The sequence below is a fragment of the Trachurus trachurus genome (genome assembly GCF_905171665.1).
Source record: "Trachurus trachurus genome assembly, chromosome: 10".
In the NCBI taxonomy this organism is placed as follows: domain Eukaryota; kingdom Metazoa; phylum Chordata; class Actinopteri; order Carangiformes; family Carangidae; genus Trachurus; species Trachurus trachurus.
In genome coordinates, this window is record NC_139894.1 from 26,281,320 (window position 1) to 26,307,958 (window position 26,639).

The 26,639-nt window shown below is 41.7% G+C and overlaps 2 protein-coding genes across 2 annotated transcripts; one reads left to right on the forward strand and one right to left on the reverse strand.

Annotated features, from left to right (window-relative positions):
* Window positions 1-1,527: 1,527 nt before the first annotated feature.
* Window positions 1,528-6,568, reverse strand: lpar4 (lysophosphatidic acid receptor 4). Its single transcript, XM_083980056.1, has 3 exons — window positions 6,301-6,568; window positions 2,346-3,128; window positions 1,528-2,251 (listed from the first exon to the last, which is right to left on the reverse strand). Exons 2-3 carry the CDS (start codon window positions 2,919-2,921, stop codon window positions 1,763-1,765), a joined length of 1,065 nt encoding a protein of 354 aa, XP_083836182.1. The 5' UTR covers window positions 2,922-3,128; window positions 6,301-6,568; the 3' UTR covers window positions 1,528-1,762.
* Window positions 6,569-24,360: 17,792 nt separating this feature from the next.
* On the forward strand, window positions 24,361-25,386 carry cysltr1 (cysteinyl leukotriene receptor 1; the record flags this gene model as incomplete). Its single annotated transcript, XM_083980298.1, has 1 exon — window positions 24,361-25,386. The coding sequence occupies one exon, from the start codon at window positions 24,361-24,363 to the stop codon at window positions 25,384-25,386; it is 1,026 nt and encodes a 341-aa protein (XP_083836424.1).
* Between the last annotated feature and the right edge of the window lie 1,253 nt (window positions 25,387-26,639).

A 26,639-nucleotide genomic window follows, 5' to 3' on the forward strand; every position in this document is an offset into this window, starting at 1 on the left:
TCTGGCCTGTCTAGCCTCTTTTTTTTTACTAAACTTAACCAACTCTTTTCTTCATTGCCTAAACCCAACCAATGGTGGGACCAAAGGGCTGTGGGAACATAGGGCCTAATTTTCAGTGACAACAAAAGTTAGAAATGTGGGAACATAAGGCTGTGGGAACATAGGAATGACCCCCTAGTAAATAACAGTAGCTAGCAAGTGCATGGTAAACATGCCAGCTGTCTGGGGTCATGTTAGCAAGCTAGCATGTCAATATAACTCTTAAGTTCCATCTATTTTCTCTTTATTGTGTCAGGATTGGACATCATACAAGAAGTTCAAAAATATCTTACTTAGCAAGTTAGCTCATCTGCTAAACTGGACAATAAATTCCATGCCACTGAAATTGTGGTTGCAACATAACATACCTATATGTTGCAAGTTGCAACTACACATAGGCCCTATGTCATGATTTTTCCAAATTCCCTATTTCTGATAGATTTTATATATAATTAAACATGACACATCTATTTTTACTTTATGTGTTTCATATGTGGATATTACACGTACATGTGGGGGAAAGGTCAGCTCTGTCAAGAGACATTTGCCATCCATCATTTAAGTAGGCCTAAGTGTGCCAAAATCCCCCACTGTTAAATACAAAATACAAAGTCCAACTGAGGTGCTGTGTGAAAAATTGAATGCAAACTCACTCAAGTCAATTAAGTTTATGGCCAACAAATTCATACATGCAATGTCTGCTGACTCATTACTGTTTGGTACCTCATGCAGTGTAACACTGATTCAGGGTGTTTAGTCAATGCTGTTCACTCGTACTTTGGAGTGTGTGCATGTTGCTGTGTGTAAGAGACTTTGAGCAGATCTGCAGTCTAAGGCCAGATTAAGACAGAGAGACCTCATTCAGAAGCAAACAATGGACCATTGCTTTAGTCATAATAAGCATTTGGCCTGTGACACAGGAGACAGGCCAAGGTCCTCGACCGGATCAGAGCTACCCTCTCCTCCAAGAACAACTTCACATTGGCTGCTTGGTAAGAATGAAGAGCCTTAGTAGAAAAACTGCCATGGGTTCAAAACTGAAGTCATGCTGACAAAGGCCAGTTTGACAGGATCGACAAGCTCAGAAATAATAAATGCTGCCAGGAAAGCATTTCAAAACAGACGTTTAATGGCCTCAAACTTCAACATCAAGACACATTTAATTCAGCAGGTCAGTATGCTGCTGTTTTGTAATAGCAATGGTTCTCACCACATTAAAGAGTGTCATAACATTAATGTCTAAAATGATATAATGCACTGTGAAAGCTTGAGCTTTATAACAATAAAACTTAAGGGCTCAGTTTATTATAAAAGTACTTAACAGCATATTTCAACAGCATGGAAAGAAATCTCCATCTTATCCACAATCCAGTGCATTTGTGAGTGTTTGTGTGTGTTAAGCCTGAGTGATGATGTGTTGGAGTCTCTTTCAGAGGCTCTGCATGTCTCTGGACTATCACAATAGTCCTGATGTGGCTGGGTCTCTGGTCCCCGTAGTGTTCTCTCATAACAAACACAGATAAATTCCTTTGCTCTCCAGTGGTGGATTAATCCGTAAAGCCCAGGCCATACCTCAGGATTTACCTCAGGACTTAACTAATCTGCTGAGTTATGCATTTGTCACTTCCAGGACCAAACAGCTGATTGCTTATTTTGTCAAATTCAGGGTTCCTGTCTTTGAAACCCACGCTGTCCTTCTTCACTCTCCATTTTCCCTGCTGTGTCAGAACTGACTTTCAGACATCTTTGTCTCCTTTCCATTGCTAGCCACAGTGTGTGTGTCACTGGGGAGAGCGTTTGCTGTGTCCTGGGTCTCAGTATCGCTGCGGGGGATGCTCTCAGGTCGGGAGCCAGACCCTTTTCCTCCCATGGTCAAGCTTTTCTGGAAGCTCTCTGAGGTGAAGTAGTAGACCACAGGGTCCAGGCAGCAGTTGAGGCTGGCCAGGCAAAGAGTGATCGGGTATAGAGTTCGGGCAAATGTCTCTACAGTGCAGCTGGCCAGGGCCTGGGTCCGTACCAGGGCGTATAGGAATAGGATAGAGTTATAGGGGACAAAGCAGATAATAAAGATGCCCAGATGGACCAGGATCATCCGTAAGACACGTCTCTTGCTGTCGCAGCCATGACCAACGGTCACCGGGCGACGTAATGTCCGCAGAACCAGTGAGGAACATACCAAGTTGACCAGCAGGGGAATGAGAAAACCCACAATCTGGGATGATAATAAAAGAAATGATTAGGTTAATTGTATAAATAGCATACAAGTAAATCTATGTGGGTTTTAGAGCCAGCTGCTGGTGACTTACCTCAATAAAGATGGTGATTTTGGACAGGTAGGTCCTCCAGGTGCTCTTAGAGAAGCCCTCAAAGCACGTGGTGGCTCTATTTGTGCTGTTGATGGTGGAGAAGAAGGTCACAGATATTCCTCCTCCTACGATGGTCAGCCACACAGCAGCACACACCAGCGCTGCATTCCTCCTTGTGCGGATGGAGCGTGAACGGAAAGGGTAGACTATCGCCAGGAAGCGGTCTACACTGATGCAGGTGAGGAAGAGCATGCTGCCGTAGATGTTGGTGATGAAAGCTGTTCCTGATACCTTACAAAGTCCATCTCCAAACGGCCAGTGGCGGTTAACATTGTAGAAGACCTTAAAAGGCAGCGTGAAAACAAACACTAAATCAGATAACGCTAAATTAGTCATAAACATTGTGGTCTCGTTGCGCATCTTCATCCGGAAGCAGAACACAAAGAGTGCAGCACAGTTGGTGATCAGGCCCAGGACAAAGACCACACTGTAGACCGCAGAGTACAAATTGTACTTGAAAGAGTCGTCAATCCCACAGTCCTCCATTCCAGTCTCGTTGAGCACCAGACTAGCCATGGTGACAGCTCAAAAGGGGAGGGGTGCTCCAGGGAACAAGGGTACACCAAAGCTGTCAGGAAAGGGGGCAGTCGGGCGGATATCTGGGGATCTGAGGTGTCAGCAGGGGATCCACCAGTCAAGCCCCCTTTGAGCCATCACGGACATTCAGACACAAATGCAGGCAGGGATGGCCAGGATGCACGGCTGCAGGGCTGGTCAGTCCTCCTGTGGAGAGAAAAGGAAAAAGCACATGCTCACTTCCTCACAATAAAAGTTACACACCAAGAAGCAAACAACTCCCATTCTCCATAGGATGAAGCAGCCATTACACCACGAAACAAAGCAGAAATCGGTTGGCTGTCTGCGCACGCTTGTCAGTATGTGTGTGGGCATGTTTATGAGTTATCTGTCGGTGTAAATGAAACCCCCTCTGGTGTCAGTTACAGTGGCAGTGTGGCACACAGCACTCAGGCTGTCATCAGGCGCGTGAGAGCTAAATCCAGGAGAGTGGGAGATTAAACGCACTTCAGCCACATTTATCAGCTGTGATAGAGAGCATGACTCGATATCAACCTTCAATAATAAGAATACAGAAAGATCTAAAGCTGGGCTCCACCTGGGACAAGTAAATAACTCAATGGAAACTGCAGAGTTTCTCCGAGTCAATGCACTTCCAATTTACATAATAAAGTGATATTTTAGTGATGACAAGACAAAATTCACTTAATTTGCATATTGCAGAAGTAGTAGCCAAAGAGTCAATGCCACTATTATTAAAATGTAACATCTAATATTGTGCGATGACCAGTTTTGTTGAATAGTTACTTGTAAAATATGTTTGGAAATGCCAGATTAATTTAGATAAATAATAAATATTTTTAAAATAAAGTAGCAATGAATTTCCACATAGGACAGTCTATTATTGACTGAGCAATGCAGATTTGTATTAGCCTACATCAGCGGCAGGCAACACGTGTTAAAGTTCTTAAACAGAGGCTGCAGAACAGACAGCTTTTATCATTTCCCACATCTTTTCAACATTGGCATAAGTGTGTGTTGATAGTAAAAGAATGCTAAAATCACATTGAAAAGTGGTTCTGTGTGGGTGGCGATGTGGTTTTAAACATTATCTGTGTGTGCAGGTAAAAACATAAACAGTCTGCAAATGCTCACAAGCGATGACACGGTGTGTGGCGTTTGTTCAGGAAGCTAAATGTTTCCTGAACCACAGAGGCACGTGCCAAAGAAATGATACAGTATTAAACTTAGTCACTGCGCATGCAAATGACTCACAAAACAGAGGTTGGTCATTTTCCTATTCAGCTTCAGTTCTCGCTCCACTGGGGATTACCGCCCAGCATGTGAAAACATCTGTGTCCAAAACCTTTTACAAAACCTTTGCCACATCAGCAGGGTTATCTTGTCTTAGTATTTGAGACTTGTTTAAAAATAAATCTTCAATCTGCATTAACATCTGAAGGTCTGAAGAGCATGAAGGATGTGGTTGTTTATCAGGCATGAATAAGTGAAATAGAAACACTATCAAGTTGCATGCAATGCAAGGTCCAGGAGTTCTGGACCTTTACCAACACGCTACAAACTCAGGACGTCTCGGCTTCTGTTGCATTGATTTTAACCTTTTATCTTTTTTTGTGAAAAATCTTACAGCCTTTTTTATGGCAGAGCAATTCTGAATCACTGCAGCAGCTGGTTTATCAAGTTGAACTGCTCTTATCTTGTGTCACGCAACAGAGCCAAACCAGCAGGGAGGTGGTCGGCCTGTATGGTATAGCATGTAAAACTCCAGAGTGTCTCTGGATGAGAGCTGTCTTTTCAACACACACCCACACATGTACTCAAAGACAAAGGCCATGCTGTGAGCGTAAGCAGTCCATCAGCCCTGTCCTGTGCCAGCTGCAGTGTGACATCTTTACAGCGTTTTCACACGCCTACCCGAAAACCTTCCAGCGGCCCTTACAATGCCCTCACTGTACCCGTCTGCTCCAAAAACACACTTGCATATACACAAGTCTCCACACGTGCATACACAAGCAGGCAAACACTTACATGTGCCAGTCCACACGCACACAAACAGACACACTGTGGGGTTCTGTGTGCTGTGGCTCAGGCCCAGGACCCCTGACGGTGCCAGTTTCATATTCAGCTGATGTTGTTTCTGCAGGGAACCAAGACTATAGGACGTTGGGTTTGGCCTCCACACAGTTTGTGTTTGAAAGAAACAAGACCCACGTCTACTGCAGGCTCGTTGCAGACACGTACTTAAGAAGTCCTGCTGAGGGATATCAGCCCTGAGTGTGTGCGTATATGGACTTAATGTACAGGTTTTAGACAGCTGCGCAGTCACAGGGTTTCCTCCCGCAGCAGTGACACAAACAGGCCTCTGGGACCTGCTGATCTGAACGGATCGAGTTCAGGCTCAACTCACATCCAGCTGTTCCTTTCTCTCACATGCAAGAAGGAAGAAGGCAGGGAGGGCTGAAGGTGGGGGACAACCAGACTCACAGTGTTGTGTTTGAGAAGATGTTTTCAGTGTAGCCTACAGCCTGGTGTACAGAGTATTTTTTTATACCAAGAATGTCTCAGTAGAGATGTTTCTTAAGTCACATCACACTCTGCCAATATAATGAATATATGACGTCCCCTAAATATGCTCAATGAGGTTTATAATGTTCAATTTCTGTAAAAGTTGAAGCAGTCAAATTAAATCAGATTTTTTTTTTTATCATCAATTTATCACATAGGTCATTTTACATCACATACTTATACCTCACAAACACGTTCAGATATTCTTGTCTTCTGGGACTGAAAACGGAATGTCTGGGTTAAATTGGTTGAACAGAAAAAGCAAATCTGACCATATCACCATAGTTACGATGTATCTTTTTGTTTTCATTATTTAATAAACCAAATGATTTATCAAAAAATAAAATGAAATCCATGCTGGAAATTATTATTGGGTGTAATTTTAATTAAAAAACAAACAAACAAACTGTTTTGTCGTGACTGGTATGTAATAAATAACAGAGGTAGATTAGTATCTTTGCTGTGACTGTGTAGATTACACCATAATTAAATTACCTCTGTCTGGGGCCTTTATGATCTGTGGAGTGAATTACATTATCCTGCACTGAAAGGTGTTTGTGTTGTTTGTGCCTTAAACAAACAGCTCATGGATAATTGGGGCCTATTGTTAAAGGAATGTGACAGCTGGTATAATTGGATAGTGTGGCATCTAAAGTTGTGTGTCAACCAACTATAGCTCGCTGCCCAATGTGCAGAGAAGCCTCTCAAAAGTTTCCCTCAACTAGAGACAACATGTTTTTGTCAGCTCAACACAAAACTGCTGTTGTGTGGAGACAAAGCAGGACAGACTTACTGGCAGCTGAATGGATGGTGACAGCTCACCTCCCGGTCACTGATGTTTGTCAGCCTGGCGGCAGCAGCGGTCTACTGGTGTCAGAAGAAAAACTCCATACTTTTAAATCACTCAGATGTTCAGCTGCTGCTCGTGGAGACTCTGCAGCTGTGCCGGGAACAAAGTGCACCGAGAAATAACGGGACGGGTTTAAACGACGGCGACAACAAATCCTGCGGGTGTGAGTTCTTCCATTAATCCTGACTACTCTCTCTGTCAGTCCCTTCGTCTCTCCGTCCGTCCGTCCGTCTGTCCGCTGCTGGACCTCCTCACATCCACCGCGCCTGCTCACCCCGGGTGTTTGTGCGCGCCCGCGCGTGTGCGTGGAGAGCTGCTCGCACGGCCACAGGAAACGAGACAATAGCACCTCGGCTGGGCAGTGGGGAGGGGGGAGGAGGAGGAGGAGGGGGCAGTGTGAATAGAGGATTGTGGAGAAGGAGGAAAGGACAGGGAGGGATGGGGGGTGGAGGGCGGAGGAGGGGGGGTGCAAAGGCTGGTGTCATCAAGTGGAGAGCTCACAGCTTACTGTGAGCAGACACAGACTTTTATTATACACTCAGTCTCACAGTTAATCAGTGTGATAACAGACATTTCTGCTGTGTCTGGGGCCACCAACTCAAGGAAGTTTAATCAGACACTGTTTTTACTTGTTCTGTTATTCAGTATTTAAGTACAGCAGAGTGTCTTACTTTCTCCTCTGCACCATCCTACAAATATTATGAAATATGAAATACAGCAATTATTGGATGGGGTGAAGTGTGGGTGTTAGATTTATGTAAGTGATACATCAAAACGACTTGTTTTATTGCAACTAGTTAGCTAATTGGGCAAACATAACAAAATGTAGAAAATCTCCCCTGCTGATTCTCATAAGTGAACGACTATTACAGCCACAGATGGAGACAGGCAGCAGCTCTGTGGCTGCTAATGGGCTACAGCACTGACACTGCCTTGTGTTGGAGATGTCTCTTCTGAAACAAAAGCCACAAAACAACATTTATTTTCTTCCTTCTTTATAAATCTGCATCAGAATAAGGGAGGAATCACTCTGCTACGAAATGAAAAGACTTCGCATTCTGTTACCAAAAGCTTTACATAGTCTTTATCTTCAGAATAATTTTCATACAGTCCCTATATGTTTCTTACATTATTAAGGTTCTGTGTGTTTTTCCACCACTGTCAGTGGAGAGTATGCATTTATGTATGTATGTGGGGGAAAAAAACACAAGCACCACAAGTTTTTAAAGAGTTGCTTGACTCTTAAAAATATTTTTTACTGTTTGTTGTAACTCAACAAACATAGATTTTAATGAGTCTATAAGAAAAACTGCACAAACCCAAAACAACTTACAGTAACAGAACATTATTGACAAAAAAGACACTCAAGTTATTTCTGCTTTTTCTAGCCTTAAATCTTTACTGAGGCATTGACAACACCAGTTAGAATACTGCAAATTATAACATAATTCACAAAAATATGTCCATTGTTAAAAGTTTATTTAACGAAGGAAAGATTCACAAACACATTTAACCTTATATCCTAAATAGATTTGTGTGATTATTTAAACTAACATTAAGTGCCAATGTACTGTAACCGAAGAAAAACTGAGCCTCTGAGAGTGAGTGACTGACAGTGACTGGTTTCTCTCCCACAGCTAATAAACTGCAAAATATAATCCACAGTCTAAAAATAAAACATAGCACATAAAAAGAAACTACAATTACAGCTCATAATGGGCGGGTGACATCTCCCGGGACTCTCTCTGATTTCACAGCAGCCAAATAGAGTGTTAACTGTCATTATGATACCTCAGAATAACATGGTGCTATTTTGGCTGATCAAAGTCCTGCCACACTATTGTTACAATACAATTTTCATGTCTAAGGCCACCAAAAAAGTTATTTTTAGCAAGGTGACAGGGCGGTGTTGGGCAGGTTCCCATTGTGTTCAGGTTGGCATGGGGCTGTGTGTGTGTGTGTGTGTGTGTGTGTGTGTGTGTGTGTGTGTGTGTGTGTGTGTGTGTGTGTGTGTGTGTGTGTGTGTGTGTGTGTGTGTGTGTGAGAGAGAGAGAGAGGTACTTGAAAGAGGGGAAGTGGTCTTTGGGGGTAGCGTCTGGCAGGCTGACCACTCCACAATAGCAGCAGGGAGGACAGGACATCCTGCTTACTCCATAAGCTGAACTCAGACACACACATGCACAATACATGACACACACACACCTCCAATATGCGCACAAGCAATACGTTACATGCTGCCAGATGCCTTTAACCTCATCATTGTTGGTGTTAAAGCGCTTAATACAATGAGTCACACTCTGTGATAAAAACATGATGTTTCATAACATCTTTCCAGTGTTTCCCCTTCACTTTGTGTCATCTCAAGCAGAGTTTTGCTTCCTTGGGTGAAAAGTAAATAGTCTACAGCCTCCCTAAAGAGTCTCCTATTAAAGTGGTAGCATATAACTTTTCCAAAAATAACTGGATCTGTTATGTACTTACTTATATACTATATTAAGTTGTGTACATTATGCTGAAGTTTTACAGAACCTCTTAAACTTAAAGTGAACAAATTATGGTATAGGTCTGTCTCATTTAGTCCCCTGTCAGTGACTTCATATCTTATGTGTGTCAGCATTGTTGTTGTCTGTAAAAAGCTCAAAATGATCTTTTATCTAATATTATTAAGATACACATAATATTTGGCACCTTGGCTGTTTTCTACGATGTATTTTAACTAGATTTGAATCATTGGATGTCTGGATATAACAGTCTCTCCATGACAGATGATGCATCTGCCAAGGACTGGTTTTTAATGTAAAGCTGTTTGTGTTTGTTTTAATCTCCTAGGCTATTTGTTGTGGAGAAGAGGACACGTATGTGTGGCAGTTCAGCTGCTGGTAAAAACCGCCTGAACATCTGGATCATAGGTTATCACAAAAACAATTGAAACAAAGGTTAAAGAAGTCTCAGATTCCAGTCCCATGACATCCCGTGTTCTCTGTACAGCTTCGGCGAAACTCCGACTTTTACTTTTTGCTGTTTTGCCAGTTATAATCAGTGGGTCTGTTTGTTTTGGAGAGACTTCTGTGGATAATTTGGCTCCCAATAAAAACCTCCCGAACAACTGACAGTAAAGAAATCCAAATCTGGAGAAACTGACGGGAATGTTGCTCTTATACCCAACAACTCAAATGTACCCAAATATCTTCAATATATAGTTTCTTCATTTATGACAAATGTGTTGTATGTATATATTTATATGTATAATGTCAAGTTTTCACACATTCACTGTGAGTAACATATGTTTTTCTATCAATATATTATGAGCTCATCTGATCATTTATTTTCTAAAAAAAAAAATCCTCCTGTGCAATTGAAGCTGACAGACTACACAGACTCTACTCCCTCCTTATTCTCTGTGTTTGGTAACGGTAACTAAGCTGTGCTGCCCGGGCCAAGGCTTTGTGAGTCACACCAACCAGAACAAAGACCCCATTACTGCACCACCACCCCCCTTCACTCCCTCTCCCAACTCTCTTATTCGACCCCTCTGTTCTGCTCTCCTTTAATGTGATGATGAGTGTATTTCCTTTGCTTTCCTCCCTTTGCCTCCGTCCATCCTCTCATTCACTGGCTCCAGGAGGGTTTAGGGGCAGCCACGTCGTGCCATACATACCTCTGTCCTGACAACAGATCTGGACAAAAGCAGCAAGGCAGTGCAACGCAGGAGTCTTGGGCTTCACAGACTTCATGGACTGATATTAACATGACAGCAATGGGGTCTCCTACATGTGTAGGTGTGTATGTGTGGAGCTGACCTTTGACCCTGTGAACCAAGCGTTCGGTTCTGATCTGATTTTAGACGGGTTCTTCCGATCAATGCTGCTGGCTGAGGCCGAGGCCGCAGAGGGAGCCTGCAGACACTTTGCAGCTACAGCCTGAGACGGAGCAGTAGCTGTTTACCCCACCGCACTGACAGGGGCAGCAGCATGAGCAGACATGGGTGAGCAGTCCCTCTGCAGACTGAGAGGCAAGGCAGACAGGCTGACCAGACTGACCCCAGCCAGAGCAGACAGAGCTGACTGGTTGTGATATAATGTGCTGATGTACCTTGACTCGTGATGCGTACAGGGGGGGGGGGGGGGGGGGGGCAGATCCCGAAGATTTGATTAGTTCTTTTCCAAACAAGGCCTTTTGGAGAGAATGAGCAAGACACAAGACACGCAATTGCATTTATTTCAGTTCAAATCTGCTTTATTGGCATGGAATAAAGGATCTATCTAAATGCTGAGCTCAAAGGTACCTCTATACTACATCCCCCATGAGACAAAGGTGAAAGTCTTTATATGACTGGAGTAACTGTCAAACTAATTTTAATATTTACACATTTTTGTCAGCCAAAAAAAGTAAACAAAGGAAGAAAACCTGATTGTCAAAGAAGTCAAAAATATTGAATTACAAGAAATGAAAATTGCAGTTTATATGACTTTGGTCATATCTCAACAACTGCTTGATGTATTGAAACCACCTACTTTGGTTTCTAAACAGATTCCCGAAACCGAAGGAGACTCATCAGTTTGAAGTGATGATTCAGTTGTGCTTTGTGACAAGTAAAAGATTGTCAACATGATAAACATTATACACTCATTACTCAAAGAGCTGCTGCTAGCCGTCAGCTACAGACTGAGATGTTGTTGGTAAAATCATTACATGTAGAGGCAATACAATGCATTCAAATTCAAAGTGTTGCATCATGTTGAGAAACACTCAAGCGGATGTGAGTGTATTAGTAAGAAACCTGCAAACGTGTAGTAATTTCTGGGTGCATGATTTGGTCACTGAGACACTCTCATAGCTAAATGTGAAGTGCAGTAGATAAAAGTGATAAGTAAACAGATCAGGATGTTGTTTATCATACCACCATCTGTGAACCTGTGAACACAAACTTTTCCCCAGGCGAATGGTGCAGCACTCATTGGAAGAAACACATACTTTTATAATATCTTTGCATAAACTACAGTATGTGCCTTGCTTACTCCCATCTGGAACGTTTGTAAGTAACAATCACAACACTCCTCTGCTCAGTGCATGAATGAACCTTGACTTGTTGCAGAGGATAAACAGGATTTTTTTTTTTTTTTTTTTTTGAAGTCTGACCTCACATTGTTTATATTTGTGAGTGACAGTTCCAGAGCCAAAGTAGCCTACCACTGCCAAACAAAGAGCACCACACTCAGGAAGCTGCCACCAGAGTTCTTCACTGCTCTGGACCCTGTTGTTTCTTGGTTTTAATCAATTAGTTCCAGGAACACTTAACGTTTCACACACACATAAACACACACTGAGGCAGCTTTTATAAATGAGTCTGATGTGGGAGCTCAGTTCCTCCATCCTCCTCACAGAGCCAAGGGAGTCAGTGCGACTCAGCAGCTCTGTGCTTCTCTCTGCTGGATGCAGCTCAGTAGTGCAGAAGTGCAGCTTAGAGTAGTGCCTGAGGTAGACAGCAGCAACTGTGGCATACGTGTGTACAGCTGCATGTGTGTGTGTTGGTGTAATGTTTATAATGTTCCCCATCTTCAACTTCACAAATGGAGATAATTTACAAACAGGATGTACATCTATGATCTTTCACGTCCTGAGAAACAAATTTGCGCATAGCACTGATGATGGTATCAGCAGAAATGTGAGTTAAAACCTCAGCGTGCCTACGCTTGGTCTTATCAGCTTGACCCGGGTTTGACAGAAAAAGCCGCCCCCATCTCTCTCTCTGTGTGTGTGTGTGTGTGTGAGTGTGTGTGTGTGTGTTTGTGTGTGTGTGTGTGTCTTGCTACTGTGCTGTCCCACATTAAATAATGAGCTGTAAAACAAGTGTAAACAGTGTTATTCGTCAGCTGTTGGTCAGCGTGAAAGACATGACAAACAGAACATAATCCTGAACACCCATTAGAGACCGTGAGTGAGATTGATAACCTACTTAAAACGTTGTTGTAATGTGTACTGTAGCATAATTCTGCAAGCTTCTGTTCATGACAGTTAATTATATTTTATTTTCCCATCTCTTCCTGGGTCGCCTGCCAGATCAAACAGGGGACGGAGAGTGTATACAATGTGAAAGAGATCATAATCTGTCTCTGTTATTATAGTGTGAGATCAACTCGCTTCACAACATAGCAAATGTAAATAAACTGAATAAATATTTTTGTCAATTTCACATGAAGCCACCATTCACAGCATCTGTGGGCCTGTTATCCTGCCTGTTTGTACTATTGTTAGTCCGTTGCTTTTTATGGCTTGCTCATACAGTAGTTCAGGTTTTCATGTTTCACAACATATTTTCAAAGCGGGGACACACTTCCTGGATAGGCCTCTTCCATGTACATTTTGAAAGAAGAAATAACACTTTCGACACCACACTTTCTCAGTTCTCATGGCAGTGCACCCGGGGTGTTGGTCTGATGTAAACAGCCGCTTGCTATCAGTTAGGTCAGCTAATTTTAGCGACACAGTGCTGTGTGTCAGTTCACTGACCTCTTTGACTCTCTAATGCGTGTGCTCCTGTTACTCTGGGGTAAAAGATGTCACTTAACATTTTAATAGTTTCATCATAACAGTGCACAAGTGTAAACACTGTCACAGAGTGATGTGCCACACTCACAGACACAGGTGTTACATAGTCTCACTGTAAAGCCCATAAAAAGACATCTTACTCATAATAACCATCATGTTAAATAGAGTTTTATCATATAAATAAAATACATTACAAAGGGCAAAGTAGACAGTTTTATGGGTAACACTGTACTTGAATAGGCTATGTGTTCATAAGACTGACATAAATCACTGTCATAACCATGAGACACCTGTCATAAACATCAATGAATACTTATGACAGCTGTCGTTAAGTGTCATTTGGTAAATTATGTCACTTTTAATGCAAAGTTGACATTGTTTGAGATGTCCTTGTTATGATAACTTGACATTATTGTGTGTCTCATCTGAGGTTCAGTTTGTCCACAAGGGAGTGCCTCAAGGGTCAGTGCTAGGCCCTTTGTTATTTACTTTGTATATAAATAATATTGAAATTAATATTCCAAATGCAGCCTTTCATTTCTATGCTGATGACACAGTCATATATTGCTTTGCACCCACACCTGCAGAAGTGTTTGCATATATGCAGAATGCATTCAATAGAGTGCAAGAACAACTCTGTCATTTGCAACTTGTTCTAAATGCAGATAAAACAAAACTTATGTTTTTCACTAATTCTAAATCAGCAAGATCAAGTCAGTCTGTCATTGTCACCAGTAATGGTCAAGAAACTACTTTTAAATATCTGGGGTTTTTGATTGATGACCACTTGTCTTTTAAGGCACATATTCAGTATACTGTAAAGAAGCTGAAGCTTTTACTTGGATTTTATTTTAGAAATAAGTCTTGCTTTTCTTTTAGGGTGAAACAGAAACTGGTGGAGTCAACCTTTCTTCCGATTATTGATTACGGTGATGTGTTATATATGAATGCCTCCGTTCAATGCCTCCACATGTTGGATAGTGTGTCATGGTGCTCTTAGGTTTATTACAAACTGTGGAGCTCTAACTCATCATTGTGTCTTGTACAGTAAAGTAAATTGGCCATCTTTATATGTGCGCAGGCTCGGCCATTGGTATGTGCTGATTTACAAGGCCATTCTTGAGATGATTCCATCTTATTTATTATCCCTTCTAATCTTGACCAACAGGGCCTACATTCTCCGCTCTCAGGACTTTTGTCATTTTACTGTTCCTAAGGTGAGAACAGAAATGGGGAAGAAAGCTTTTAGATTCTCTGCTCCGAGTACATGGAACAGTTTGCAGTCAGAGCTCAAACTCCAAAGTCTGGTATCTCTGAATGTATTCAAGTCCATGATAAATTCCATCACATCCAGGCTTCAGGAGTGCAAATGTTTTAATTGAGTGCAAATGTTTGACTAATCTTGTAAATTATTTGAATAAATTTTTTGTTTGTTTTGTTTGTTCGTTTGTTTTATGTTTTTAATTAATGTGACTATGTGTTGAAACTATGTGCCGTCATTCTTGGCCAGGTCTCTCTTGCAAAAGAGATCTTGGATCTCAATGGGACAAACCTGGTTAAATAAAGGTTATAATATAATAATAATAATAATAATAATAATAATAATAATAATAATAATAATAATAATAATAATAATAATAATAATAATAATAATAATAATAAGGTTTGGCAATTAGGTCTGCTATGACAGGTTGTGTTGTCTTTATGTCAAATTGTCATAACAAGGACATCTCAAACAATGTCAACTTTGCATCAAAAGTGAGATAACTTACCAAATGACACTTAACGACAGCTGTCATAAGTATTCATTGATGTTTATGACAGGTCATGGTTATGACAGTGTTATGTCGGTGTTACCGTTTTATATTCATTTAAAACCAAAATTAATCTACACAGTTCTTTCTCTTCTGTGCTTTATAATGTAACACAGCATATTGCAGCCATAAATTCACCAGCCATAATATCTTCCTCAGGCAGGGGGAAAAAGCAGGCAGGGAGGGCAGAGGCCCCAAACTCCCATGTGAAGTCTGAGGGTTGTGCAGTTTTAAGGAGTAAGTCTGAAGTCTGGATTTGTGTAAAATCTTGGAGTGTAGCGACAGCATCAGTTCCAGCAGCACGAGCGTCCAGACCAGGGTGCAGGTGAACTGAGCCCACTGGGAGGTCCTTACTTTCCGAGTCTGCTGTGGCCAACGTGACACCAGCGTGGCCTCCAGCCCCAGCAGCCCGAGCAGGAGCAGAGAGACCAGGTGGTGAGCATCAAGCAGCTGCTGACAGAGCACACTCACAGTCTCCCTCCACCAAACCAATTCCCCCTGCTTCGTGAGGCCCTCGTCCACCTCACGGCCCACCCCCTCCGCCCACCGGGACAGCGTCTCCACCAGCCGCAGCGCCCACTGCAGCAGAACCAGACTGTCGGAGAGAGCCAGCTGGCCCAGGAACACAGTGGATGGCTTGGTGGAGATGTGCGGGCAGCGGAGCAGCAACAGCGCCCGCAGGCTCAGCATACAGCCCACCAGCAGGGGGATTCCTGCTCCATGGGGGAGCAGCAGCACCAACACCAGCTTAAGCAGTAAGAACCGGCGGAGCCATCCTCTGGAGGCAGACAGCACTCCTCCTGTGACGGAGCCCAGCCAGCACCAAGAGCACACCTCCCAGACAGACCGAAAAAGTTGGTGTGATCTGTAGAAAGTGTAACACTTAGAGGTTAGATCATTGTCACAGACAGACGCACACTATAAATGTTCACTGTGTCCCGCTGCTTTAAAGGTGCTTCATTTTTATGACTAATCTATTGTTTTATCCAAACGTACAGAGGCCCAGGAAAGCAAACAAGCTCTTAAAACATTCCTCAGTTTTACAGGCACCATGGAGATCCCCACAGCAACTTATCTACACTGACTTCCACTGAAATAGTATTGGCATATCATTCATTTGATTTAAAGATATCAGAGCCACATAAAAGGAAAAGATGGTAAACCACCATGATAACCAGGCATCTAAAACAGATCTTCATATCTGAAAATCAATGGCAGACATACGAACAGAGAATTTAATCTTGTTTGTGTGGGACTCACCTGTGTATTGGCAATAAATTGAGATTAGAAGTCATTGTGCTGTTTCATCTGGATGTGGCCTGATAGTTCATTTTTTCCATGCCACCTCTTCCCACCCTGGCAGCCACAAGGCTGAAGCAAAAAGCATGAGGAGTCTCCAGTCTTTCCTCTTTATCAGCACCGGTTGCTTCACCTCGACTGGCTCAGTCAAACAATGTCATCATGTCTCATCTGAATGTGAGCCAAACTGCATCTGGTTCATGTTGCCAGAGAATCTGTGCCTGAGGGGTTTATGACATATGTGTAAGCCAGTGTGACTTTCCTGGCAACAAACACCTGAAAAGGGAATTCTGGGTGGGGGAGTTGGACCAGGGAGCAAGCTGCCAGCGTCGGGATCAGGATCCAGGAAAAGCTAATGAAAAACCATATTCATATTTTCTAATTTCAAAAGAATTTCAAAATCTAAGTGAATACAGGAAGTATGTAGACGTAGATGTTGTTGGAACTTGTTGTCAGGTTTTGGATGACTAATATCCCTGATTCAGTGTTGATAGCTATCCACACCTGATGACAGTTGGATGCTGTTTCATGGCGGGCAAGCTGAGACACACATCCGTCTCCACAACAACCAGGGTGTGATCATGTTGATAACTGGCCTTACTGTCTAATGGTGTGACACTCCTCAAACCTGACTAATTCTTCAGCTCATTCAGACTTTTGCATTGCTCATTTTATTAGCTCCTATACCTGTGACACTTTTTTTCCAAGTCTGAAATTTACAGTGCCATTTATGCTGCATGAATCAGATACCATTGAATCACTCAACGGTCTCTGGTATAGTGGAAAAAGGGTAGGCTATTTATAAAAAAAAAAAACACTTCCCTAATAGATCTACATTTTAGCTCCAGTAGGAACCAGTGCGTGATGTACCGATGTTGGACCCGTCCAGATGAAGATATTGATATTGGAATTACAAACCATGACACATACTTCTCTGCTAGTTGACTGGAAACAGATGGTTTCACTTTGAGCTTGGTGCACATAACACTCACGCAATGGTGTCTAACAGGCAAGGTGTCCATAGGGATGCAAAACATAACATGTGACTATTTGTGTATACTGTACCAGCAGTTTGCCAAATCCAACAGGCGTGGTAACGAGGCACCAGACTTGAATTTATCAAGTACCTACGTAGTGTCGCTTTGTGAGAGGCTATAATAATGTAAGATAATATGCAAAACACTTCTCAGTCCAAACTCTTTCCATCTGAAGGCCCCATATCATATAACCTATAAACACACATCTCGTCCTGCACTTTATCATTTCAGCAAACATTTGCAGAGGAAAAGTAAAACGATAATGTGAGTTTAGGTTAGAATACTAATTAGCATATACATTTACCTGTGACTCTCACTTTGGTTTTTGTCAGACATTGATGTGCTGCTGTTCAGTGTCCAAGCTAATGAAACAATGTACATGTTCATGACCTGTAGCTAAAGTCAAGTTTGTTTACATTGGCTGGGGCCAGAGGGAGCTTTTTCTCATTTACCCAAAGATCTTAGGCCTTCCTTTGATATACGGTAATACAAAATAATTAACAACACTGGAAGTACATTGACATTAGTTGAGAGGGCAAAAGGGTATGACATACATTAGGTTCAAATCAACATACCCAAAGAATGAGGAACTTGTTCGAAAGTCTTTTTTTTTTTTACACCCACATAAAAAATCAACATTTCAACCCGCCCTCATTACTATATGACTGATTTGTTTTCCCAAATAAGTTTTCAAGGGAATGAGACTGCTGTGTTTATGATGTTCACTGGGAAAATATGTGATATATGTTGTAGAATATGAAGCATTTCGATTTGTAAAATAAGGTTTGTGTATAATATCCTACATAGTAGGAGATACATAGTGATATACAAAATAATAATAATGTTATATACTTGAAAGTGGCATCTGCCGTAACGTAATGCTGCATAAGACCAGAATCTTTTCTGGAATGACCAGAATCTTTTACATTTCATCAAACAGATCATGATGCCTTCACAGCTTCCAGGTCCAGTAGGCAGCCGTTAATCTTCCAATGAAATTTGTTGTTGTTTGTTGATCTGCACTTTGATGTCTCATTTTCCTACTGCATTGACTCAACAGCGGCTGACTTCATAAAGCCTAGTGACTGACGGACTCAGAGACAGCATTGTGACTCACAATAGCGCCATGACTGGTGTTAAAGGGATAGTTCAACATTTTGGCCCATTGCCATAATCCCTAAAGTTTTAGGAGGAGGTTTGTTACCTTTAAAGCAGTACTAAAGAACTTTCAGTTTTGGTTGAGTTTGGCGGCGCCTGTGGACCAAAGCGGTAGTGTTTTGCCTGAAGGAAGACTCCATTTCCCATGAACACTAGCGTGAAGCCCTGTAATTATCCTGCATTAAAATTAACAAAAGACATCAAAACTAAGTTTCTGTTTCCAGTGGATCATTTCAAAGTGAAAACACAAACATAATCCATTGCTAAAGTGCCGTTTTGCCTGTTCCCTCCTTGTTGTGACTCGCAAAAGTGAAAGTGAAACTTAAGTGAGAGCAGGGTTCCACCATGCTCCTCAAAGCTGCTTAGTGCCAGAGAAAGAGATACAGACCCCCTCAGGCCATGACAGAGGTGTCATTCAACTTGTTGTAAGTCGATGTATCATCACAAAAGTTATGAAAATATTTTATGAAGGTTGAAAAGTTCCTTAGTGTTGGTTTAATTGTCGGTGTAAGCTGTTTTTAACAAAACATTACCAGACAGAGTTGTTTTCGAGGTGAATGCAGAGACTGCTTGCCAAAAAACTGCCCCGGATGGGAATGCGCATCAGCGGTTTTGCATGAATTTACCTCAAAAACCTTGTTATTATCTCATAGCGTGGTGAATGTGCAGGTCACAACTTGGAGTTGTTGGATTGTGTATTTGATGAGTTTGATGAGGGAATCCCATCAGCTTCCGTGGCTTAGCTCTAAGCAGCTCGTGGCTTGGCTCCGCCATTTTAAAAATAGCTTACACCAGCAAGTAGCTAAAGGTAACAAACCTACTAGGGATTATGGCAAGGGGCCAGTTTGCCAAAATGTTGAACTATCCCTTTAACAATCAAACTTCCACTAAAATGAACTCATATGACTTTTTTGTAACCTAAAAGCCCTCAAGAGATGATGTGCACTTAGTGCATCATTAGACAAACAGTAATGGTAACAGTAATGGGCAGCTTCCTCAAGACATATTATCAGGAGAGGCAACTTCATTTCTCGTACTTTCCTTTCTTTTGCATGTGTCTGTGTGTGCGTGCGTGTGCACACATGCTACAATATAACTATTTTGGTTTCATCTATGCTGGAAAAAAGTATGTGAGAGTACATGGCTCATGAATCGTCAGATGTATCACGATATCTCCTGATCTGAAGTACCCAGGACTTATGACAATAACAATATCTTTACATCAACTGTCAGACACTCTGCACACTTGCAGACAGCAGCTATAGGAAACCACAAAAGTTGTGTAAGTTCTTAGTAAGCTGTTTGCTCACCCGCCTGTTTTCTGGCAAGGTCGTCCTATCTCTGAGCTCTACTTTAACAATTAACCAAATTGCTGAGGTAAATGCTAAACTTCAAAGCCTGACCTAAAAAAACATCTGTGTCTGCAGTATATCATCAGAGAAACAATCACACTTCATTTTTGAATCACAACAGGTCTCAGTGTCAGCGGACCACCAAGGTATTAATACTATTTGACTATAATAGGCCTGCTTTTTTCTGATCATAGCTGCACTTATTTCTGTTCAATCATAATACATTTAAAGTACATCAATGAAATAAACTATATTTAGCTTTCAGCTGAGATGAACAGCGATGGAGAGTTTAACAATTTCCTAGCGATGTAAAGATTAAACTACAACCACACAGTGATGATTAAAGTGTGTTCACTCAGGAGGGAGAGAACCAGCTCTCACTACCATGAAAGGACTGGTGCTGCCTGGGAGGCAGAGGATGGGCTGGGCCCAGTTCAAATATGCAGTGTGTCTGTATCCAATAAACACAAGTTCTCATACCAAAACGACAACATAGACTGTGAGTAACCTCCAAATGCTGATATTGGTACCATCTGATCTAACACATCTTCCATGGTTAAGAGATATTAAACTGATGCTCAGATTGTAATGTCATTGTTGCTGTGCAGTAGCTTCCTAAGTAACTTAAAAGATCATTAAATATTATGTATTTACAGTTTGTTTCCAAGTGTAAGTCAGGCAACTAAAATAAACTAAAACTATTTTGGTTAAAGTTGGAGAACATTATACAATACCGAATATGAAAGCAGAAGTAAGTGGTCCGGTCGTTTTCGCTAATGCTGCGTTCCAGGCAGGCTTTTGAAATCGTAAATTACAGCTTCAAGTCACAACTTACGACTTTGTAGCGTTCCAGGCAACCCACTCGTGTTTTTCCGACCTGTTTTACCGGTGAAAGTCACTATAACGGCCACTCGTAACTTCCGACCGGTGAACTCGTACCAGATCGAACTGGTACCACTTCACGGTCGGAAAAATATGAGTTTCCTTGAACGCACCATAACAGTCCTCGTCCCTACGTCGCCACATTCACGGCGTCCCTTGGCTGCACACACAGCCCTGCATGCCGTTCTCTCTCCTCATTGGATAAAAACTGTAGGATACGATAAATGTTTTCTCCTCGGCTCAGAGCAGAGCAGAGTGACTGACAGACCCGTGTTTCAGTCCAAACACTCTATGTAAGTGATTGCTGTCGGAAGATATAACTATTTAAGACTTATATTAACACAAATATATCACTTACTTCTGCTTTAAGTTCAGATTAAGCTTGTTTTTAATAAACCAGCCTTGGATAAATTTGACTTGACCTGACTTGAGCAGGCATGACTTACAGGGGATATGGCTGCACAAAAACCTGAGTTCAGATTTCACAAGCTTGTAACATACCACATCCAGTTTCAGCTTTTGGCAGTACATTCACTCTGACTAGTTCTGCACCTAATGATTTAACCACAGTGGCAATAAAATAGTTTGCCCTTTATCTAGAGTGGCGCAATGTAAAATGTGAGAATCTCCTCGCAAATCTGCCATTAATGTTTGTCTCATATTAACCAGGAGAACTGTAATAATTCCCATGCCTCAGACAATAGTTTGAGTTGCCTAACTTGAGCCTTACTTAAAACACATTTAAAAATCCCTACACTGTTTATCTGAACTTGGCAAAACAAGTTGCCAAGTACAGATATTTCAGAAAAGAAGACAGTATGGTATGTGGACTTTCGCAGAATCATCCAACAATGTCAACAATAAAAAGTCACACGGGAAAAAAAAACGCATAGTCCTCCTAGAGCAGCTTACTTCATCAGTAAAACCACCCAGACTCCATTTTTCATCAAACATTTCTCAACTGACCACTGAACAAGAAGTCCTCAATGCAACAATAAGCAAATATTTCTACAGTAGATATTTGACTTGTTACACCCATGCCATGTAAACTTATACTGGCAATACTGGATGTGGAAGCACTTTTGTCATTGAAGCCCTTGTTTTATTAACTAATTGCCACACTTAAAGCAGAAGTGAGTGATATATTTGTGTTAATATAAGTCTTAAATAGTTATATCTTCCGACAGCAATCACTTACATAGAGTGTTTGGACTGAAACACGGGTCTCTCAGTCCCTCTGCTCTGCTCTGAGCCGAAGAGAAAACATTTATCGTATCCTACAGTTTTTATCCAATGAGGAGAGAGAACGGCATGCAGGGCTGTGTGTGCAGCCAAGGAACGCCGTGAATGTGGTGACGTAGCGACGAGGACTGTTATGGTGCGTTCAAGGAAACTCGTATTTTTCCGACCGTGAAGTGGTACCAGTTCGATCTGGTACGAGTTCACCGGTTGGAAGTTACGAGTGGCCGTTATAGTGACTTTCACCGGTAAAACAGGTCGGAAAAACACGAGTGGGTTGCCTGGAACGCTACAAAGTCGTAAGTTGTGACTTGAAGCTGTAATTTACGATTTCAAAAGCCTGCCTGGAACGCAGCATTAGCGAAAACGACCGGATCACTCACTTCTGCTTTAATTGGATTGTTTTATCGTTTATAACTGACAAACCTCAACTACATTGACAGAAATGAACTGCACTTTATGTCTTTGCCAGTAACTAATGACAGGGAAATACTAAAAGCAAACAGAAAAATATAGTCACTGTCACTGTGAAATTCCCAATAATTCCGCTCACAGGATGAAGATGTTTACTATATTAGTCATCATGACTTCCACGCAACATTATTGGATTTTACAGATCACTGTACTTAAAAAGCAATGGCTCTTTAAAGTGATAACTCCACTCCACCTGTAGAAGCAGAGAGGCAGACATTTCAGATGTAATTTGTCACCCATTTGAATTTGCAGCTACGTTTGTGGGGCTTTGTTTAAAGTGCTGGTTAACTTGATGAATGTTTCCCGGGCATGTCTGGCGAACTATACTAAATGCATCAGACATGGTGGCTGTACATATAAAAGCACCACATGTAAACAGAGATAAAAGCATGCTACTTCAGAGAGCTTTTAATTGCATTACTCAGAACTTACAAGTGCACTATCAGCCTCTGTAAGAAAGGGTCAAAACACAGCTTTCTGCCCATGCAATTAGTCTTTTCAGTGGACTTAATGCACAATCAGGCAAACGAAGTAATAATTCTATGATCACATAGTCTGTGGTGTTGATACAGATGCCTCCTGTGTGCAAGTGGGGCTTGAATGTTTGCTTTTGCCAGCTGACCACTAAATGAGTTATAGATGAATTATCCTGCCCTTCCACTGCACAAGCCTCTCAAATGCAAAAATGAGTTTGTCCATTTCCACAGCAGTATCCGCACTCATTTACCAACTATAAACCACACCCATTAGCATTCGGAAATGCTATGGAAGAAACTAAAGTCCTCCATCATCATTCAAGGGATTGCGTTGGTTAACCCCTGCATTTTCATATCTTTGTTTTTATCACCTTTTATCACCATCACCACCGTGTTTTACAGCTCTACATCTTATTCAAGTGCCTCTAAATATGAACATACTTCAAAAGGTACAAGATTGTTTGACTACTTCTAGAATTCCAGTATACAAATACTACTCATGAAAATAGATTAGGCAAGCAAACAGAAGAAGGTAAGTAAGGGAACAATTTGTCACTCGATCCTGTGGGTAAAGTTGCAGGTAAAGACAGACTGAGACATGTCTTCAGGTCCCTGCAAAAGAATAAGAGTGAGGTGAATTCAGGAAAACATAAATGGAATAGGTGTAATGGCAGCGACCAAGTAAGAAGAGCTGAACTTAAAGTGTCAATGCACCTCTATTTTTGTTTCTCCTTTCATTTACAGTATCATGTGTGTGTGCATTGTTAATGATGTCACTGCATGGCTTTGATGCTGCCGTGCCGCACAGTGAAAACAAAAGACCAGTCCCACTTTGAAATGCTTCCAAACAACAAAGCGTTATAAAGAGGCAGCCACCTGCTGCAGAGTCCTCCCACTAGCGCTGCAACATCTGTCAGACAAGACAGAGCCACAGAGGAGACGCACTGTGAGGTTGTGCTGCAGTTGTGTACACAGGAGAAGTGCTCGGCAGAGAGGAACACAGCGGTAAGGAATTTTATTTGCTTTAGTTAAGGAGAATTAATAGAGAATTTAAGTGACAGCATGTAACCACGGTGTAACTACGGTGTAATATGTTGACATCCAGTGTTTGGCCAGTGTAAAGATTAACATAAGTAGACCATCCAAATGGAACATGTTTCATAAGTCTCCCACTAAAGATATAGCCTACATGTTGTGAATTGTTGGTATGGAAACATGTGTGAACTTTAAACTTTAATTTAGACAAATATAATTTACTGTAGCCAACAAAGCCATGTGGACTCTTCAATAAAAGTGTGTCAGTTACCCAGAAACCAAGTTTACAGTAACTTGCAGGAGATTATGATTCACTTGATGCATTTCTATATTAATGTTATTAGTTACCCATCATGATGTGATCTGATGCAGATATTTAGATGAACTGAAAAGAATGTAAACCATGTACAAATTAGACTACAGCAACAGATATTACAACTTCATCTCTGTCATGTCATGTGACCTGATAAAAATCTAAAAGGCTTATCTTCTCAATTTCGTTTCCTTCCACGGTTGGCGAACTATAGCGGTACATCGACAATCTCCCATATACAGTCATCACTCTTCTGTGTTGCATGCATGTACGTCTCTTTCTTTTCTCTACTTTGCACACATCACCATGACATTTGTTTTGCACACGGCATCATGTTGTATCTCTCTGTCTCAGCAGCTGCTGGTGTAGCCACAAATGGAGCTGAATCAGACAGACAGTGTGGGGACCAACTCTACTGACTGTGACTCCATTGATGACTTCCGGAACCAGGTTTACTCCACGTCCTACTCCATCATCACCGTGTTGGGTCTAGTTGGCAACGGCTTCGCTCTGGTGGTGCTGATCAAAACATACAGGCAGAGCTCCCCTTTCCATGTTTACATGCTAAACTTGGCCGTGTCTGATCTGCTGTGTGTAATGACACTGCCACTGCGAGTTATCTACTATGTCAACAAGGGCCAGTGGAACTACGGGGATTTTCTCTGTCGCATCAGCTCCTATGCTCTCTATGTAAACCTGTACTGCAGTATTTACTTCATGGCAGCCATGTCTATCACACGTTTCTTGGCCATTGTCTTCCCTGTGCAGAACCTGCGGCTGGTCACAGAAAACCGAGCTCGCCTGGTGTGCGTCGGCATCTGGGTGTTTATTTGTCTTTCATCCTCACCCTTCCTCATGTCCGGGCAACATTTTGATCCTGACACAAATAAAACCAAGTGCTTTGAGCCTCCAAGTGGTGGTAAAGCCGTGAAGAAACTACTTGTGCTGAACTATCTGTCTCTGGTGACAGGTTTTGTTCTGCCGTTCCTGGTCATCCTGCTTTGCTATGCCGGCATTGTGCACACCTTACTGTCTCGCACCCATGCTGCCCGTCGTCAGCGGGGCGCAGGCAACAGAGCCATCCGGATGATTGTCATCGTCCTGCTGACCTTTCTCATCAGCTTCATGCCCTACCACATACAGCGAACCATCCACCTGAACTCCCTGAAAGACGCTTCCTGCACAGAGAAGATCGCCATGCAGAAGTCTGTCGTGGTGACGCTGTGCCTGGCTGCGGCCAACTCCTGCTTTGATCCAATGCTTTATTTTTTCTCTGGAGAGGGTTTCCGCAGCCGCTTGTCCTCCCTGCGCCAGACAGTGACAGGAAGTAAAATGCACATCACAACCAGGCTGAAGCCCATTACAGCCTTAGAGCCTGCTGAAAACAACCGAGCCTCTTAATCCACACTAGGGAGGAAGTCTTCAAACAAGCAGCTTAGGAGTCAGGGTGACTTGTTTCCTCTGTAATAGTCAGGGAAAGAGCCGAGAGATATAAAAGGCAATTGCCTTTTATGAAAGGATTGCTGGTTGACTGACGAAGCCACGAGTATTAAAGAAAAATGAAGTCTCAGGGGGATGAGCAGAGTGTTCAGTATTTACATGATGTTTATCTGTATTATTATTATTATGACAATAACCAGTAGCCTATGTGTCCCAAAAGTTACTCAACCTGTCCAATCTCAGTATAAATATCCACTGTATCAATCTATAAATGTATGGCAGAGTTTGATGTATTAATTATTTTCTATGTAGATCAGGAAGCTTGAGTCTCAACCTGGAAATTCACAGAGAGTGGCGCTCTGTCTATAACTGACCATATAGTACTTTGATGACTGTTATTCTTCTGCTTTTTCTTTCATTACTGTTATTTTTGTCTTTGTTATAGGCAGTGTTGTTGTTATAATGGCATTTATAATTTATTGGACTCCTACATATTTCACTGCTGAAGCCAGTTATCTTCAATTTTGACAGTTTTTATTATTATCATAATTTCTGAGTTATTATAAGTAAAAGCTTTGTATAATAATTACCCATGGGGTTGGAATGCAACAATCCTGATTTTCTGTATAACCTTCTGTATACAGACAATGGTCATGAATCTATTTGTTTGATGTTTTTTTTGTTGCTTGTTGTTTTTTGTTTTTTGTTTTTACTTTTTATGCACCTTAGTCTGTTTTGAGGTTCAAAACGTCAGCAGTAAGGAGTAGGAAGATGTTTAGAGAGATGTGCGCGTATTTGCCTTTCTTATATGGTCAGATGTGAGGATTGTATTTTTCTGTAGCCTGAATATGAAGCTGCAGCCGGCAGCTGTCAAAGATCTGCTTAACCTGTGTACAAAAACAGAACGAACTCAAAGCTGCTGTATTTATATTGTATGCAAACCATAATTCATGTTATGTAAGATGATTACATTAATAAATAATTCACTGTGTGTCAGTTCACTATGAAAAAAAGAATGAATTACTTTCACGGAAATTCAGTCCAGCCCAATGAGATGTTCTCTGTAACTGCATAAAGTGTTACACAGTTTGTCCACTAGGTGACAGACCTGCCTATGTATTGATACGCATTCCCCATTTATATATATATCTGTTTATTTTTTGCTACTCTGTGATCTCCTCTGTTTCTCTAAGATGAGATGACAGTGAGTTCAT